General features: G+C 40.7%; 1 protein-coding gene across 1 annotated transcript; it reads left to right on the top strand.

Annotated features, from left to right (window-relative positions):
- Window positions 1-11: 11 nt before the first annotated feature.
- On the top strand, window positions 12-10,133 carry ppp1r15b (protein phosphatase 1, regulatory subunit 15B). The gene is made up of 3 exons (XM_034175829.1): window positions 12-395; window positions 2,572-3,830; window positions 9,005-10,133. Exons 1-3 carry the CDS (start codon window positions 239-241, stop codon window positions 9,212-9,214), a joined length of 1,626 nt encoding a protein of 541 aa, XP_034031720.1. The 5' UTR covers window positions 12-238; the 3' UTR covers window positions 9,215-10,133.
- Window positions 10,134-17,465: the final 7,332 nt, after the last annotated feature.

Raw genomic sequence — 17,465 nt, 5'->3', positions numbered from 1 at the left:
ATGCGTTCGACGTTATCATTTTTCTGTCTAATACCACAACAAGATAACATGGAGAAATTACACGAGAGCGCTTGACGAAAGCAGCCCCCCCCCCCCCCCAAAATGACTTGTCCGTTCAGAAAAATGAGGCGACGACCTACCGACAGACGGCTGGCAGCGAGTAATACGAGGATTGTGGTGGTTTTTGTCGAGGAATACCAGAATACGTGAGGCTTGAAGTAAGAGGATTCTGAGTAAAATGGCGGCGGTGGTTCGGAGAGACTGTGACCGAGTTTCGATGGAGGCTGTGGACGGGGGACAAACGGCTCTCCTGCCGTGGACCAAACACATGCTGACCGTTCTGTGGGAGCGGCTGTGGCTCTTACTACAGCTCATTTACTACACCTTCGTGTCCGGTAAGAAAAAAAAAAAAACTGACGTACATGTCACACATTAACTGATGTATTAGCTTATGTTGTATCAATGTTATACAAACCACGTCTGTGGGTGTCAATATAAAAACAGGTTATTTACTATTAGGGAGTTCGCTTCAGTTAAGCTTGTAGCCCTTATCCCGAACTACAATCAACCATAACCAGGCTGCGCTTCGTACGAGTAGAATTTGGGATTATTAATTTATTAATACGGTTAAGTATGAATAGCCACAGTTTGGTAAAACGTTTTGTACCGTTACCTGCTGGGTCTTTAAACACTCGTCAGATTTAAGTCTGGTGTCAAGTATCACCTTTTTAATGCGCTTATTCAACAAGTTTGATTAGTGTAATTTGATTGTTGTCATGGTAACACTGGTAAATAGTTACGTCTGTTCGGCTTCTTATTTGTTTCACTCGGGGTCGCCACAGCAGATTCAAAGTGGATTTACATGTTTGTTTTTTGGTAAAAAAAAAAAAAGAAAGAAAATTGAAGGTAAATGATGCTGAGTGGTGGGCTTTTGTGTTTGTGTGTGTGTGTGGTGTCGCTTGATTAAAGTACACTTTTTTCGAAGTGGCTACGGTTACGTACATCCTTATCTTCTGCGGGACTGCTAAAGGTACGGACCGTGGTTCACTGAGTGGACGTACGTGACACCGGTGGGAAATACACAAGTGGAATAAGCGGTGAAGCTCACAGACAGAATATTTTACGTCCACTAATGCTTCAGCTGAACTGTGCTGTTTCTTTTTTCTCCCGTGTTTCAGAAGCCTGTCTTCTAGTGTTAGCGGAGGTTAGCCTGACATATATATACTGACCTGTTGTAATTTGAAAGACGACCATTTATTTCAAAAACATATTTAAACAAGTTGGAAAAACAGATAAAATGTTTCAATTTCAAATGTGGAATTTGTGGTTTGTTTCATTTTAAAGTCAAACATCAATGTATTAAGACTGTGTAGTCTTATACAAGTATAAAACCAGTGAGTATACTCTGTGCTAAAGTTGATAAAACTACCACTCAGAGTTCACCATAAAACACCAAATAACACCTATATATGGCTCACAATATGCTAAACCGTTATATTACACCTGAGGTACTTCATGAATGTATTTATTAAATATGGATTGTTGAATAGAAATGTTTGTTATTGTTAACACTAATGTAACTAACGTGTGTGTATATATATATATATATATATATATAGTATGCATAATTTGAGTGTATTTCGTTGCTCATAAAATAAAGAAAAATTGAAAAGAAGTTTGGAAAATCCACTTTTTTTCATCACATATTATAACACGATTGGACCTCACTTTTTCAACCAGGTCATTTTTTTTTTTTTTTTTCAAACCAACCTCAAGGCAATTGCATTGTGCGTTAGTCAATAGAAAACCCATGAAATGAAAAATTAAAAGTAAATAAAAGGCCCTTGAGTCAATTTTAAGTACAAAAAAATTAAATTAAAAATGACCCTTGTGGATGTTACGCCGTCTGTCAAAATGAAATGGGAGATATAGATGGTTAAAAGTCGCATAAACTATAGCTAACATTTACACTTAGATGGGCATTCTACTTTGAAATATGTATTTTCCGATATACATCATCAATTTGTATAAAAGATACGCGTATTAAGAAATTATAACAAGTTGAAAACAACCTGAGAATTGTCCGTCAAAAATAACATCCGCAAGGGTCCATACTCTTATTAATTTCACTTTTCCATAATAGAAAAGTGAAATTTTTAAAGTTAATAGTTAATGAGTTATCTTGAGCTTTGTGGTTTATGAAAGAAATATATGTGTACTACAATTTCAAACTAGTTTGCAATAAAAAGATGTAACTTGAAAAATTTACCTTTGTTACACTTTCATAACAGTTTAGCATATTGTGAGCCATATAAGCTCTAGTGTTTTTTGCCTTTAGTCCCCTGCACCACCAGTTATATAGCCACAGGCTACTCTTCATATTTCAGGCTACACAGAAGAGAGGGCTAACATTGTGCTCTTCAATCTCCTATCCACAGAGCCACCTGCTCTGTAGCTGTGCGCCTCCAAATCGAACTCTAAATTAGAATAAAATGAGTCCACTGACACTCTCACACATTGTAGTTTCATTGTTTCACTTCATGACTCTTCACTGACTCTCTTCTGATTCAGTTTTCCAGATGTTCCGATTTGAGGTTCATGTGAGAATCACAGACGAGACTGGTCAGCACATCCAACATATGAGCACAGCCACTAACTCGACAGAATCCTTCCTGTTCTCCTCGATCTTTGATGGTGATGCCGGAGTTGTGGTTGCTGGTTCTAATCCCCTGTCTGATTTCTGCACTGACATTGGTGACCCCTTCTCTGGGAAATCCACTGCTGAGGCCCTCCTGTCCAGCCTTCAAGCAGACGACCTGTGTCGTGAGCTAGTGGATGACTTTGTCTCTCGAACAGCTGGGAAAGAAGAAGATATCTTTGGCGGACACCACACCACCTGGAAAATGGGCTTCCCTGGCGACTGGAATATTGTTGTATCAAGCACAGATGGCTCGAGTACAAATGGCAGATGTCAGGTCTTCAAAAAAGAATCTTTCAAGGAGAAACTTGACACTTCAGAAGAAGACAGAAGCTCTCCATGGAGTAGTGAGGAAGATCAAAGCATGGAATTTGAGAGCGAAGAAACTCGGGCTCTTTGGGAGTCCTTGTCCAAATGCAGTGATCCGTACAACCTTTTCTTTTTTTCAGAGTCCATTTCAACAAATGGCAATATGAAGGAAAGTAAATCTGACAGAATGTCAGTGGGGACCACAGAGGAGCTCCACAGCTGGCTCAGTCGCTCTGACAGTGAGACCAGTTCCAGTAGTTGGGGTAGTTCGGAAAATTCCTGGATCGACCTTGACACTGAAGAAAGCAACGGTCTCTGGGAGTCTTTCACCAGTTGTAATGACCCCTATAATCCCATGAACTTCACTGCATGCACAACCACCAACAGGCCACCTCAGAGCACGGCAACTTCTTCTGACTGCCACACTGCTCTTTCCACGTCATCTTCAAAGTCAAACACTGACACAGAAGAGAACAGCAGCTTTACATCCTCTTCTAGTGAGGATGATGAGGAGGATCAGGCATGGAAGTCCCTTTTCCAAGTGGATGACCCATTCCACCCTCTCAACTTTCGGGCCAGCCTCAAGGGATCTTCAGCAGCCCAGTCTAAGGTCGACACAGGTGCCCCTGGGGTCGGCTACATGCAACAATGGGAAGAGGAGTCAGTGTCTCCTCAAAGATCCACCAAACCCACTCTCACAGAGAGGCATTTAAAGCATCACTCCCACCCAGAAAAAACTATTCTGCCCTGGAAAAGACCTGATCACATGTCTCCTTCACCTCCAGAAGAAAGGCAGAGAGAAAACACCACCACCATGAAAAAGGTAATTATTTAGCAACAAGGTGTAAATCAGTGATGAATTTATTTGCAGGGGAGGTGATGGTGGTTAAAGTGTTGGGCTCGAGACCAGAGGATCCTCAGTTCAAATCCCAACCGGAAAATCACTAAGGGCCCTTGGGCAAGGTCCTTAATCCCCTAGTTGCTCCCGGTGTGTAGTGAGTACCTTGTATAGTAGCACCCTCACATCGGGGTGAATGTAAGGCATTATTTGTAAAGCGCTTTGAGCATCTGATGCAGATGGAAAAGTGCCATATAAATGCAGTACATTTACCATTTATTTGCTTAGTGCTGCAGCTTGGTTAAAATTTCCACAGCAATTGTGCATTTTATGATTAAAGCATAGAATTTGGTACACATAGTCAGATATTCCAAATAAAACTGAATATTGGGCCATCATAAGTTTTCAGTATGTCACCCATAGCAGCCATTTTTCAAAATGAAAATTGAAAAATGTTGCAGTCATACTGAAAATCATATCAACATTATTTGTCTTATAAAGATTCCAAAAAGGTATAGTTTGGATGGTCTGTGACTGAATGTTATGTATTTATGTGGCAAAACAGCAGGGTCAAAAACAAAGTTGCTCCAATGTTGGTAAGATGTGATCAGTGGTGGGCACAGCTAACCAAAAAGTTAGCTTCGATAATCATTAATCCAATAACTGAAAAGTTCTTTTATGATACTAAATTGCTAAAAAAAATTAATAACCGATAACTTTTATTATTGATTTGCATGTGGCCACATCAGATTACATTGTTGGCTTCTGATAAACCAGTTTCACTTTCACTTTATGCTGCTGAGTAAATTCAAGGATCACAAACGCATAACACACAAAAAAATGAATGAATATAAAAAAAATCAAACCTCAAACACTCATCTTTCAAAAGCAGCAAAACACAGTATTAGAAGTCACTGTTTGTCTCAGTATTAGATACGAACTAAATGCTGCTGCTTTTTCACACGCTTTGAACCCTGTGGCTTAAACAACTGAAATATGTCCATTAATGCATGATTGGCAGAGTAAAAGACACATAGTAAATATACATTCTTACCTGTTAGTTTCAGTGGGATTCATCTGAATAAATAATCCACATAGTGTCTTTAAAAAAAAATCAAAACAGTGTCTAAATGGTGACAAAAAGTCCCTCTGTACACAGCTGCACCGTGAGAGCTCCTCTTCCCCACCGAGTCTTGGCAATTATATTATGCCGTCAGCCACAAAGAAATAAAGTATTGGTGTAGAGCGGACGACTCGCTGTAACGTCCAAAGTGAACCTGAACTACACTACCCACAGTGCTCCCTGTGTCGACTGGCCAGTCACGTTTTGCACTTAATGATGACATCATCAGCAAGCGACAGGCAGTCAGTCTGCTACAAACACACAACAAATGGGCTATAATGTTTGATTTTAGGGTTTACAAATGTTTTTGACCATTAAGTTATTGGACTGAAAGTTATCAGAACTAAACTTAACGGAAGATAATTGGTCTGATGATGGTTTTAAAACTTATCTGAAAAGCTAATCCACTAGCAAAAACATTAGCTTCAGTAATTATCTGTTATCTGATTAGCTGAACTGTGCCCACCACTGGATGTGATGCTCGATGTGGCTGCTTGCTGTTGTGGACGCCGTCTGTTTTGTTTGGCGTATTTTATTACAAACAGCTGGAATAATATGGCTTGATGTGTGGTGATCTGTTGGGACGTTTCCCCTAAAATGTCCCTGCTGTGATAGTCACGTTGTGTGAAACATTTGGCTTATTGTTGTATGCTAACAGCATTAGCACTCTGAGCAGCTATTGATAGCCCAAACCATTGACCCCCCATTAATGCACGATTACAGATAAAATAAGCAGCTCATTAGTTTTAATGTCCCCACCAAAGCAAATGGTTATGAGAACCACTGCGCAATCTCCAAAAATATGACTTAATAAACGCCAGAACCAAGGTTCGGCTGTAAGTTTGAAGTCAAGACTCTTTAATTTGTAAAAGATTTTTTGATGATCTCTTGATTTTATTTTATTAACTCAAACTTTTATTAATTTATTTTAACATTAATAGATTATTATGGATGTTTTGTACAAGCAATAAAACACTGGCATGACATGTCATTATGTCTTAAGCATGTGAAATAAAATGGATCGTGCAAGATATTACAAATGAGAGGCTAATTTCATTTCATGGATGAAGGTTTATTCCTCATATCGAGCATAATTTAGCAACCTTCAAAATATTTTTAAAAATATATTAAAAATGCATTCATAAATGGCCTGTAACAAAAGTAAATTTAATTAACTCTATTATAACGCCACATCTTTTGACTTGTTTTATGACAACTTGTAATATGAGCTGAATGAAGTCTCAGATGTTTTCAGTGTCTTTGAAATGTTCATGTATCCACCCCCTGTTTCGCTGAAAGAAAACTGGTTGCAAAAGTGGTGGTTTAGTTCTACCTTTAGAGTTCCAGTTTTGACCAATCCTCATGCATATTGCCACAAGTGAACCAAACCACACAATTCTAATTATATGGCAATGCAGTCACCCACAACATCCAATGGAATTCAGGCGAGAAGCCGCCAGACAGGATGTTAGGTCACATTTCAGCAACATGTTGATGTATCAAAACCTCATTGCTCAAATTTGAGAAACCAGTTATACGAGGTCTGTCAATAAAGTATCGTATCTTTTTATTTTTTTTCAAAAACTATATGGATTGGACATGTCTATCTCGGCTTTCAGTGCTTACCAGTCGAGTGAGTATAAGAGAAATTGTGGAGAGCTGGACATGTCCCAACTTGTCCTCTAACACTCCGAAACGGAGGTGTTCCTTTGTCTCGCTTCATCAGCGAATCGGTCGTGACGCGTGAAGCCTCCGTGCGGCTTTCCATGACAAAATCTCTTGTTAAAAGTGAAATCTGCCAGAAAATGGCTGATGTCCAGCTCTTGTGATAACAGAGAAAGAGCACACGACGGTCTCGTATCCACAGAGCCATCCGTTTAGAAATGATCCAGTGGTTTGTGCCGCATCGTCGGAGCACGGCGCACCGACCGTCCTTAAAGCAGTCCTGAAAGCTGTAGTAAAAGTCCTTATTCTCTGTGAAGCCTGTAAAATTTTCACTGAAAGCCAGATAAATTTTTCGAATGGTTTCCAGGTGCCAGTCTCTAACAGCTTCTGAAAAAATTCTGATGGAAAAAAAGTCCTTTTCATTCCGCCATTTCCAGACAATGAAAATCCGACGAGGGGGCGGGACCACTCCTTCCCAAGGCGTGTTCACAGGCGAATGACGTCACCGACAGGCGTGGAAAAACTCACGCATGCGCACAAGGGTTCAAGCATGTCTGACGTAAAAACATATGAATGAAATCCATATAGTTTTTGAAAAAAATAAAAAGGTACAATACTTTGACAGACCTCGTATTGTTAAATGAAGCTGATTCAGATTTGAGCCATGGTGTAATAACACATCTTCGTGCCTTTTTGGGTGTCTGGGTTGCTTTGGTGTTTTTACCGATGGTTTTTCCGGCCACTTGAGCATTTTAGCATGTGTCACTGAGTTGCACAATGTACCCAGAACAGGAGCTGGGTGTCTATACCAGAATACATTTGAACCAACAGCTGATACACCGTATTTGGTGGCTCATTAGATTCTGTGATCTACAGCATTGGTTCCATTGGATTCATGAGGCATGTCATAGATTGTGAAGCCAACACAACTGCATTGCCGCCAAGTCCCGAACTCCCAGGTGGCCACTGCCTCCGGTACTGCTGGCGAGGAACAACAAACAATTAAATGTGGGCGCGTTTGCACCCAGCAATCCACACAGCAGGAAAACTACCTCCACCTCTCGTTGAAAAAAGAAACAGATTATCTGCTGTCCAAACACACACAAGCAACAGATATTCCTGTCACAGTCAGCTGAGAACGTTACCTTCCAGGTAGAAACGATATCTCGGCAAAGAGGTGGAGACCTCGTCCTGCTGATGTACTCCTGCCGATCAGATGATTGGTAACAGCTGTTGCAGGTGATGCGTGACAGCTGTCACCCTGGCTGCTCCTGTGAGGCGGCTGCGCCCTCTGGTGCCTGGAGCCCGCACTCCAGACAGGGCGCCCTCTGGTGGTGGGCCAGCAGTACCTCCTCTTCTGGCGGCCCACACAATTTTTTTTTTTTATGATAAGCAAATTTATGAAATGAATGGAAGATATATTGCACAGAATGTTTGACAGTATTGCACATCACTGAATAATTATGTATTTGTCCTGCAGAAGGGGGAGGAATTATAGTCTGATTACCACAGGGAGGAAAGACCTCCTGTGGCGTTCTGTGGTATATTAATGGTATATTACAGATTTTTTTTTTTTTTTTTTTTTTTTTTAATGGAATAAGTGAAATAGAGCGTTTTGATTCACCAACATAACCAAGGTGGACGTGTTTGTTGTACTAGTATTGCACGAGAAGTGGTGGGAGGTTAAGACTACTTTCAAGGATGATCTAAATTAATGTTTGTGTGAAGATAAATGCATAATTTAAGAACATCAGATTTTTGAAATCACTGTGGGGCCAGATGTTATCGCTGGTGAGCCAGTTATGGCCTGACCACTGCCATAAGTGGTTGGTTTAAATGCAAATACCACCCATTTTGAAATTTGTCTTTGACATTTTTTTTCTACTGTCCTAGAGTTGTCCCAGGAGCCATTTTATGGTCCTTGGGACAACAGGATAAATTTCAGGCCCTTTCAGACGCTGCCACATTTCTTTCATACTGAATCTAGACATTAGCATTGTTTTACTTTGAAGCTGAGAAGACTGTGGCTGAAAATATTGCCAGCATGTTTCACAAGATTCCATTGTGACAGTTTCACAGGTTGTTTGTTGCCTGGCAACACTGCTGGTTGCTATGACTCAGCCAGTCATATGACCGCAGTGAGTCAGTAGAGAATTTGACTTCACATGCTGTCATTGTTGCAGCAGAGTTGCAGTGTCCTTGGAATTAACTGCTGTTGCATCATTGTGGAAAAATATCCCACAGAGGAATAAAACTGGATTTGATGTGAATGTCTGTGTCTCTTCAAACCTATTGTTATCGTTTTTAAAGACATGTTTATAATCCAGCACAGTCTTCTAACTAACAGTGCGGTCATGTTTTTGTCTTTCAGGTGCGTTTCTCTCCTGTCGTTCATGTGCACGTGTTGCGGACGTGGCTGTTTGCCCGACAGGCATCTCGGAAAGGACACTGGGAAGAAATGGCACGTGACCGGGAACGTTTCAAGAGGCGGATTCAGGCTACAGAGCAGGCCATTGGCTACTGCTTTAGCCAGTCCCACAGAGATAAGATGTGGGCGTTCTTGGACTGTGCCTTGAAGTAATCGTCGTGCACACCGATGATGAATGTGAAATTTCCTGTATGGATGATAATTTGTGATTGGTTGCAACAGTGATTTTGAATTGGGCCAATTAGAAATGTGATTTTGTAATGTGCTGTTAGATCCGTTCATATCGAGCATAAATATCCAAACCTCATCATTTTTATCCTGGATTCTATCGTGATGTGTGATCATCATGGGCTTATTTCCCAGTCGTAGTTGAGGCCATTTTTAATGTTCAATGTCAACTTCAACAACTTTGTACCTCAAAAGGTTTTGGATATATTTTGTGATTGTTGCACTTTGTAAGATTAACCACAGCACTGATGAAATGTTGTTTTTATGCCTTATTTATATATGTATACTGACCTAATATTGATGTCTTGTGGAGCTTGTCACTTTTTTTTTAACATAATTTCCCTGTTCCTCTGTACTTAAAAAAAAAAAAAAAAAAAAAAAAAAAAAAAAGTGTATAAGGAATGAAACGTCTTGTCCACTGATGTGGACAAGAAGTCTGTAATGATGCCATCATCAGAAAGCAGAGTTTTATGTGACAACTTGTTTGGAAAAGCTTTTTATTAAAAACGTGGAGTGTCTCTGGACTGAAACAGCATTTAAAATTTGTCACCGTATACATGTAAAGTTTGTTATTAAGCAATGTCAACATACTGAAGAATTAATGATTTAACTATAGGAAGAAAAAAAAAATCGTTAAATTGTTTTAAGTACAGCCCCAAGTACTAATGGCGTTTTGTGTTTCCATGTTGAGCACTAAAAATCTTTAACAATCATGTTATCTGGAAATTCAAACTTTGTCCTGAGAGTTGTTCTGTTCAGCTTCTTGAGGTCACATCATTTTGCTCAAACATGTGTAGCAAACTTGTCTTAAGGTGCTTTGTTCAATAAAATTTGTTACACCACACTGAGAATATAGTTTGTTCGTTTATTTATATATATATATATATATATAGACACACATTACATTGGGGCCTTTTTTTCACTTTGGCAAATATGAGTTTATTTTATGTCCGAGATCAATTTTTGTAGGTTTTACAAAGAACAGATTTAATATCTCTTCATACATATATATATTTCACAGCAGTAGTTAATAACTAGATTAATTTTAAAACTACCTCAGCACAGTGCTTACCTGCTGCTTTTGTTTTGGTCACATGGAACACACGTCACGTGTTCACATTCTGCTCGTCTTGCGCCATCGCTCATATTTGTTGATTTGTTCAGCCTGTGACTGTCAGCATTCTAACTCGAAACAGGATCAGTTATCACTGATTTCATCCCTAATAACACATTAAACCCACCATGGGGTCCAGCTTGAAAAAATTCAGAGTTCTTTAATGTGCATATCACTAGTAAAATAAAATATCAAATGAGCTGACTTATAGTTATGAAATGAGTCATATGAATTAAGTCATGGGGAGTTTAGCCTGATTTCACCTGCTGCTGATAAATGCTCAAACATGGACTTTGATGACATGACGTAGGGTAATGCCCCTCAAGGCTCTCTATTGAAATGAGTGGGGAAAAACTGAATTTTCTAGTGTGAAATAAGTATTTTTGTGGATTTGGACGTGATACATCAAAATGATTCAAATGTCTTAGGAGGAAGTAGTCACATGACTAGTGATACTTAGTTGAACAGATTTTCCCAAGATAATATTTTGAGGAGGAAGTGGGTTGGGTTTTTCTTTATTTTTTGTTTTGAGTGCCTCTGGGACAGACTGCAGAAGTGAAGCCCAGCACAGTGTGAGAATGGGCTTCAGAACATGGACCTAACCCATAAAGCTACATATACAAAAGCTAGAGTGAGGAGTCACGCCTGGCCATGTTCTGGTGTCGCCGAACGAACGCCACCTCCCCCACCCCTTAACAATCGGTCTGCCCTGCCTTTACTATGCATGTGTCATTTCAAGAGCGTCAGCAGTAATTCACAGATTGTCGCCTCGTTTCTGCTTCAAACTGCACTCCAGTCATCATCTATCTCAGCGACAGACATCTGAAGATTTTATACAACAATCATTTCCACATAAATTCAGCATTATTTCATAATAAAAGACGGAGGAGCGATCTGAGTCTGACTCTCTGAACTTCACTCTCTACACCCAAAATGATCAAAGGGAATAATGTGATTATTAAACCATCAGATGACAAATTAAAACCTCTTAAATCATTCTAAAGTTTGTTTTAAGCAGCCAAACGAGGCAATAAACAGTGAATTGCTGCTGACGCTCCAAAATGATGCATGCACAGCAGCAGGTCTGAGTCTGATGTGCTGCTATGGTGCTCTGATCGCTTTCTTCGTCTTTATGAAATAATGCTGAATTTATGTGGAAATGATTGTTGTATAAAAGCTTCAGATATCTGTCGCTGAGATAGATGATGACTGGAGTGCAGTTTTAAACAGAAACGAGGTGATCATCAGTGAACCGCGGCTGACACGCAGAAATGATGCAAGCGCAGTGAAGGTGTAGCGGGATGAAGGTCCCGGGTCCTGATTGAAAAGACATTCCCGCTAGCTTGGCTAACAGGGAATTCCCCTTTGGCTGACCTGGTAAAGGAATGGTCTTTAGTGCGAGCCATCCAGGTTCGATCCCACCGCCGTCCCGGCCACAAAGGTCCTACAGTCATATGTATAACTATGATCTAACCAGAAATTCTATTCTTTCCATTCGTGCACACAGGTGGAGTGACGTTCAGACAGCTAGCAGTCAGTGCCTGATGTTACATCATGATTATCAAAATGGCAATCTTTTCAATCTGTTGAGCATTTCTCTGGTTTATTTTACTTTTAATCAGCTTAATCGGGACGTGCACAATTTAAAGAGTTGGAAGCAATGATTTAGAATCTGGTATATCATTTTTTTTTTTAAAGATAGTGTTGACTGGTGTGAGATACACCCTTTAAGCTCATGAAATTTGAATGACCAGTACACTACTTACCCACATTCAAAATATTGCTAGTTATGCCTCCTAAATGTATGTTATCATTCACTCTTCTTTTGAGTCAAGTTGGGAAGTCACGTTTGTCACAATGTCTTGAAGTTACTTCATAATTTACTACCCTTTGATTATGGAAGTCCATGTTTGGGAGTTCCTCTTGAATACCACACCACCTGTCAGTCACCCATCCGGACCCAAGCTCGTGCATCACATGAACATGATTCACATGAAAGACTGTCACTGTGCCTCCGTCTTTATCAGCTGCATCCTCGAGTTTTATCATCATGAAGCAGCTGAGGTGGGTGGAGGTCATGTGATCCCATAGACTGGCCGTCTGTGCCTATGATATCTCACAAGTTGGTGGACTGAACTCGCTGAAAGTTTGTGGACAAACGGTACTTGGGTAAGTGAAAAGGTGATTCAATCATATACAGTATCTCTATTCCATCTATCTCAGTATTTCAGGAAACAGCCTTATGATGTCACAAAAGAACCAAAGGAACACTCCTAATGCCAATTTATAGCTCAGCTGCTTTATGATGTCATAAAGAAACAGTACATCTGATTGAGACACTGCCCCCCCCCCCCCCCCCCCAATACACTCAGGAGGAGTTCAGCATTTCCCAGAGGCTTCTGCAGACTCGGTGCTGCCTGTCGTAAGACGAGATAAAAAAACATCAAGTCTGATGAAATAATTGTCCTCAGGGAACAAATCAATTAGTCGGCATCCATCACAGCGCATGCTGCAAAGCCGTCTCTCATCCCAGCGCTGTTGTGTCACGGCACCGGCCCTCGCACGCGTCTTCTGTTTTGTTTGCAATGAAACATCTTTTTTAGTTTTAAAGTGTAATGTGTCAATGCTGACATGATCACTTTGAAATAAAATTAATCATTTTGAGAAATCTACACAGAATTTTGTTTATGGCTGTAATGTGATGATTGTAAAGCTGCTGATTGGTTGGTATTGTTGATGGGGCTCTTTCGGGCACACGCACACATATATGATGTAAGTGGGAGAAATCATTTTGCAGCAGCGCGCCGACTTTGTTTTTTTCCCACATCAAACTGCAAACACACAACACTTGGACTGATTTTGTTGATTGTCTTGTTAAATTATTCCAAACAAACCGAACCATTATTCATCAAATCACCACAATATATATTTAAAAAAAAATCATTATTCAACTGTGATTTTTTAAAATATTTTGTTCAGTTTATCTTCTCAATTTTACCGAGATGTACTGAGATGGATTTTTATTTATTCATGTTTGTCAAAGGTCATAGTGAATATTTCCACTTCATTGAGGGGGAAGCAGAATTGCTTCTTTGAATCACATCGAAACTTTGCGCCTGTGAATCTGTTAAAAGCTCATTCCGTCGACTGAGATCTGGTGGTGATGTTTTTGTTTGGTCACATGACCTCAGGATGGAGGGAGGTGGCCTTTGATCTCACATCTGAACTCTGTGATTGTACTGAGTTCATTCAGCTGCTGCTTTCATTTGTCCTGCTTAAAGGCACTTCAGCGAGAAGCCTTTGACGTCAGCGGTGATTTGAATCTGTGACTTTCTGTTCACAGGATGAATCAGCTGCTCCTCAGACTTTTCTCTTTACTTGCCTCTTGTTGCCTCTTTGTCTCCATCGTTCCTCTCTCCATCCTCCTTGAGCGTTGCTAGCTCTGCGGCCTCGGCGACCCCGTCTCCAGGCAACTGGCAGGAGTGGCGAAGCATTGAAAGGATTGCAGGTGATTGCAGCAGTGGCGGCAGTAGACAAGGCGGGCGGCGGGTTTTCAGTACTGGCCAGGAGGAGGAGGAGGAGTTGATCTCCTGGGTCACAATTAACTGATGATGCAACCTGCCAGCAGCTCTTACGGCTGATGCCACCTCACGAAGACGGGCATCGTGGATGATAAAACACATAACTTACTTTGCTGTTGTACAAAAAATACCACCTCTGATGCTGAGCAACATCTGTGAATAGATTTTTTTTTTTTTTTTTTTGGCAATTACAGTCTCAAATCTTCTTGAATATGATGTCACAACCTTGGTGCACCTATCTTTGGGCAGTTTTATCCATTCCTCTTTGCAGCACCTCTCAAGCTCCATCAGGTTGGATGGGGAGCATCGGTGTACAGAGATTTTTAGATCTCTCCAATGTTCAATCACATTCAGGTTTGGGCCCTGGCTGGGCCACTCAAGGACTTTCACAAAGTTGTCCGGAAGTCACTCCTTTGATATCTTGGGTGTGTGCTTAGGGTCATTGTTCTGCTGAAAGATGAAGCCCAGTCTGAGGTCAAGAGCACTCTGGATCAGGTTTTCATCCAGGATGTCTCTGTACATTGGTGCATTCATCTTTCCCTCAATCCTGACTAGTCTCCCAGTTCCTACCCCTGAAAAACATCCCCACAGCATGATGCTGCCACCACCATGCTTCAATGTAGGGATGGTGCTTGGTTTCCTCCAAACATGACGTCTGACATTCACACCAAAGACTTCAATCTTTGTCTCATCAGATCAGAGAATTTACTTTCTCATGGTCTGAGAGTCCTTCAAGTGCCTTTTGGCAAACTCCAGGTGGACTCCCATGTGCCTTTTACTAAGGAGTGGCTTCTACCATACAGACCTGATTGGTGGATTGCTGCAGAGATGGTTGTCCTTCTAGAAGGTTCTCTCTCCACAGCGTTAAAGATGGAGTTCTGATAGAGTGACCATTGGATTCTTGGTCACCTCCCTGACTAAGGCCCTTCTCCAGCAATTGCTCAGTTTAGATGGGCAGCCAGCTCTAGGAAGAGCCCTGGTGGATCTGAACTTCTTCCATTTATGGATGATGAAGGCTACTCTGCTCTGCTCATTGGGACCTTCAAAGCAGCAGAAATGTGCCTCAAGACAATCCTGTCTCAGGGGTCTACAGACAATTCCTTTGACTTCATGCTTGGTTTGTGCTCTGACATGCACAGTAAACTGTGGGACCTTATATGTAGACAGGTTTGTACCTTTCCAAATCATGTTCAATCAACTGAATTTACCCCAGGTGGACTAAAGCTGTAGAAAGATCTCAAGGGTGATCAATGGAAACAGGATGCACCTGAGTTCAATTTTGAGCTGTACAGCAAAGGCTGTGAATACTTATGTACATGTGATTTCTTCGTTTTTTGTTTTTTCATAAATTTGCACAAATCTTAAAAAAAAACTTTTTTCACATTGTCATTATGGGGTATTATGTGTAGAATTTTTAGGGAAATGTTGGGAAAGTGTAGTGACACGGACCCACAACAGGGGGCGTAAATGAACGGACAATGGATGGAGTCAAATTATAACACTTTACTGTTGTGAATGTCACAACCAAACACAGCAGATTCAGAATGTGCAACAGTCAATTAATAAAGGTGTCGTGTGGGCAGGCTCGACGATAGGAGACACCCGTCTGGAAACGAAGCGGAACCACACGATTTCCACCGCCACCTGAACCCGAGGAATACTGGAGCCGCCAAGTCCCGGAGTCCCCAGGTGGCCACCTTCCCGGCGTGTCGGATCTGGTACTGCTGGCAGAAAGCAAAAGACAGTCAAAGGGTGGGTGTGTGAACACCCAGTAACAATGGTGGGAATGCCACCTCCACACGTTGCAGCGGTCTCAGATGAAAAGGAGCGCCGTCTTGCACAGCCTCCGCAAAAACGACCGGTTCTCCTGCAAACACTCACAATAACAGATTTATAAATCTCACAAAAAAAGGCTGAGAGTATTACCTCCAGATGAAGATATCTCGGCAGTTTGGTGGAGGTGTCTTCCTGCTTTTATACCAGATGTGTTGATTAGTGACAGCTGTCACCACGGCTTGTTCCTGAGGCGGCAGCGCCCTCTCGTGCCTGAAGCCCGCACTTCAGGCAGGGCGCCTTCTGGTGGTGGGCCAGCAGTACCTCCTCTTCAGCGGCCCACACAACAGGAAAAAAAATAAATAAATAATTTCATCCATTTTGGAATAAGGCTGTAACATAAAATGTGAAAAAAGTGAAGCGCTGGGAATACTTTCCAGATGCACTGCATGTATCTTAAAAGTGCTATATAAGTAAAGTTTTTATTATTGTTACCCTCATCAAAAAATGTGGACATCCTCATCTTTTTTGAAAAAAGAATTTGAAGTTATAAATGCAGGTCTGTTTTTCTTTTTACTTCTTTTAAGATTTTTAGAGCGGCTGTTTTTTTTTTTTTTTTAATTCACTGGTACTGTTCATATTGCATTTTAGTGTAACAATGAAGTCTTTTATTTTAAATATTATTTAAACATTGGACACCTTGTTTTCATTCAGCACCATTGACATGGGTTCCTTATTTTCACAGTTCTGTTTAGAAATGGACAGCAAAGTGATGTTTAGTTAGTTTTTTGTTTAAAGTTGTTTAAATTAATGTATCGCTTCATAAAAATGCTACTTTCATGCCTGTATTGGACTATGGCAATGTTGTGTATTTATGTGCTTCCAGCACGTTTGCAGTCCTTGTCTCCAGTGTATCATTTTGCTTTCAGATTTATCACTGGTAGTTGCCACCTTACCCATCACTACGAACTCTATCCCCATGTCTGAACAGAAAAGGGAAAGAAAGCTTTTAGTTTTGCTTCCCCCTTTTCTTGGAATGCCCTCTAAACAGAACGGAAACTGCCTGGGCTGGTTTCACTGACAGTTGTCCGGTCACTGTTAGAAAACCGACAACGGAAATCTTTTGAACGTGTATGTTTTAAACCCTGTCTTAGGCCATTAGTGCTTGCATTGTTGTTTAAAATAATTGTGTCTATTGGTTATCTGCTTGTGTTATATTTATGGTGGATATGTTGTTTTTATTAGGGCCTGAGTAGGACAAAGTCCTATGAGGACCCTATTGTAATTGTGCTGTTTATTATTAGGGCCCTAATAGGAAAAAGTCCTACAAGGACCCTATTGTAATTGTGCTGTTTATTGCGGCCCAAGTAGGATGAAGTCCTATGAGGACCCGATTGTAATTGTGCTGTTTATTACGGCCCAAGTAGATAGATAGATAGATAAACTTTATTGATCTCACAGAGGAGAAATTCACATTACGTCAGCTCTTACGACAACACACAAGGTGGGTGCAAGTAGAGGAAAATGTAGTGCTAATTGTGCTGTTTATTATTATTATTATTTATTATTAGGGCCTGAGTAGGACAAAGTCCTACGAGGACCCTATTGTAATTGTGCTGTTTATTGCAGCCCAAATAGGATGAAGTCCTACGAGGACCCGATTGTAATTGTGCTGTTTATTATTATTATTCTTTATTATTAGGGCCTG

Source organism: Thalassophryne amazonica, chromosome 8 (assembly GCF_902500255.1).
Source record: "Thalassophryne amazonica chromosome 8, fThaAma1.1, whole genome shotgun sequence".
Lineage (NCBI taxonomy): Eukaryota > Metazoa > Chordata > Actinopteri > Batrachoidiformes > Batrachoididae > Thalassophryne > Thalassophryne amazonica.
The sequence above is the reverse complement of the archived record's forward strand: the minus strand, read 5'-3'. Positions and strand labels throughout refer to the sequence as shown.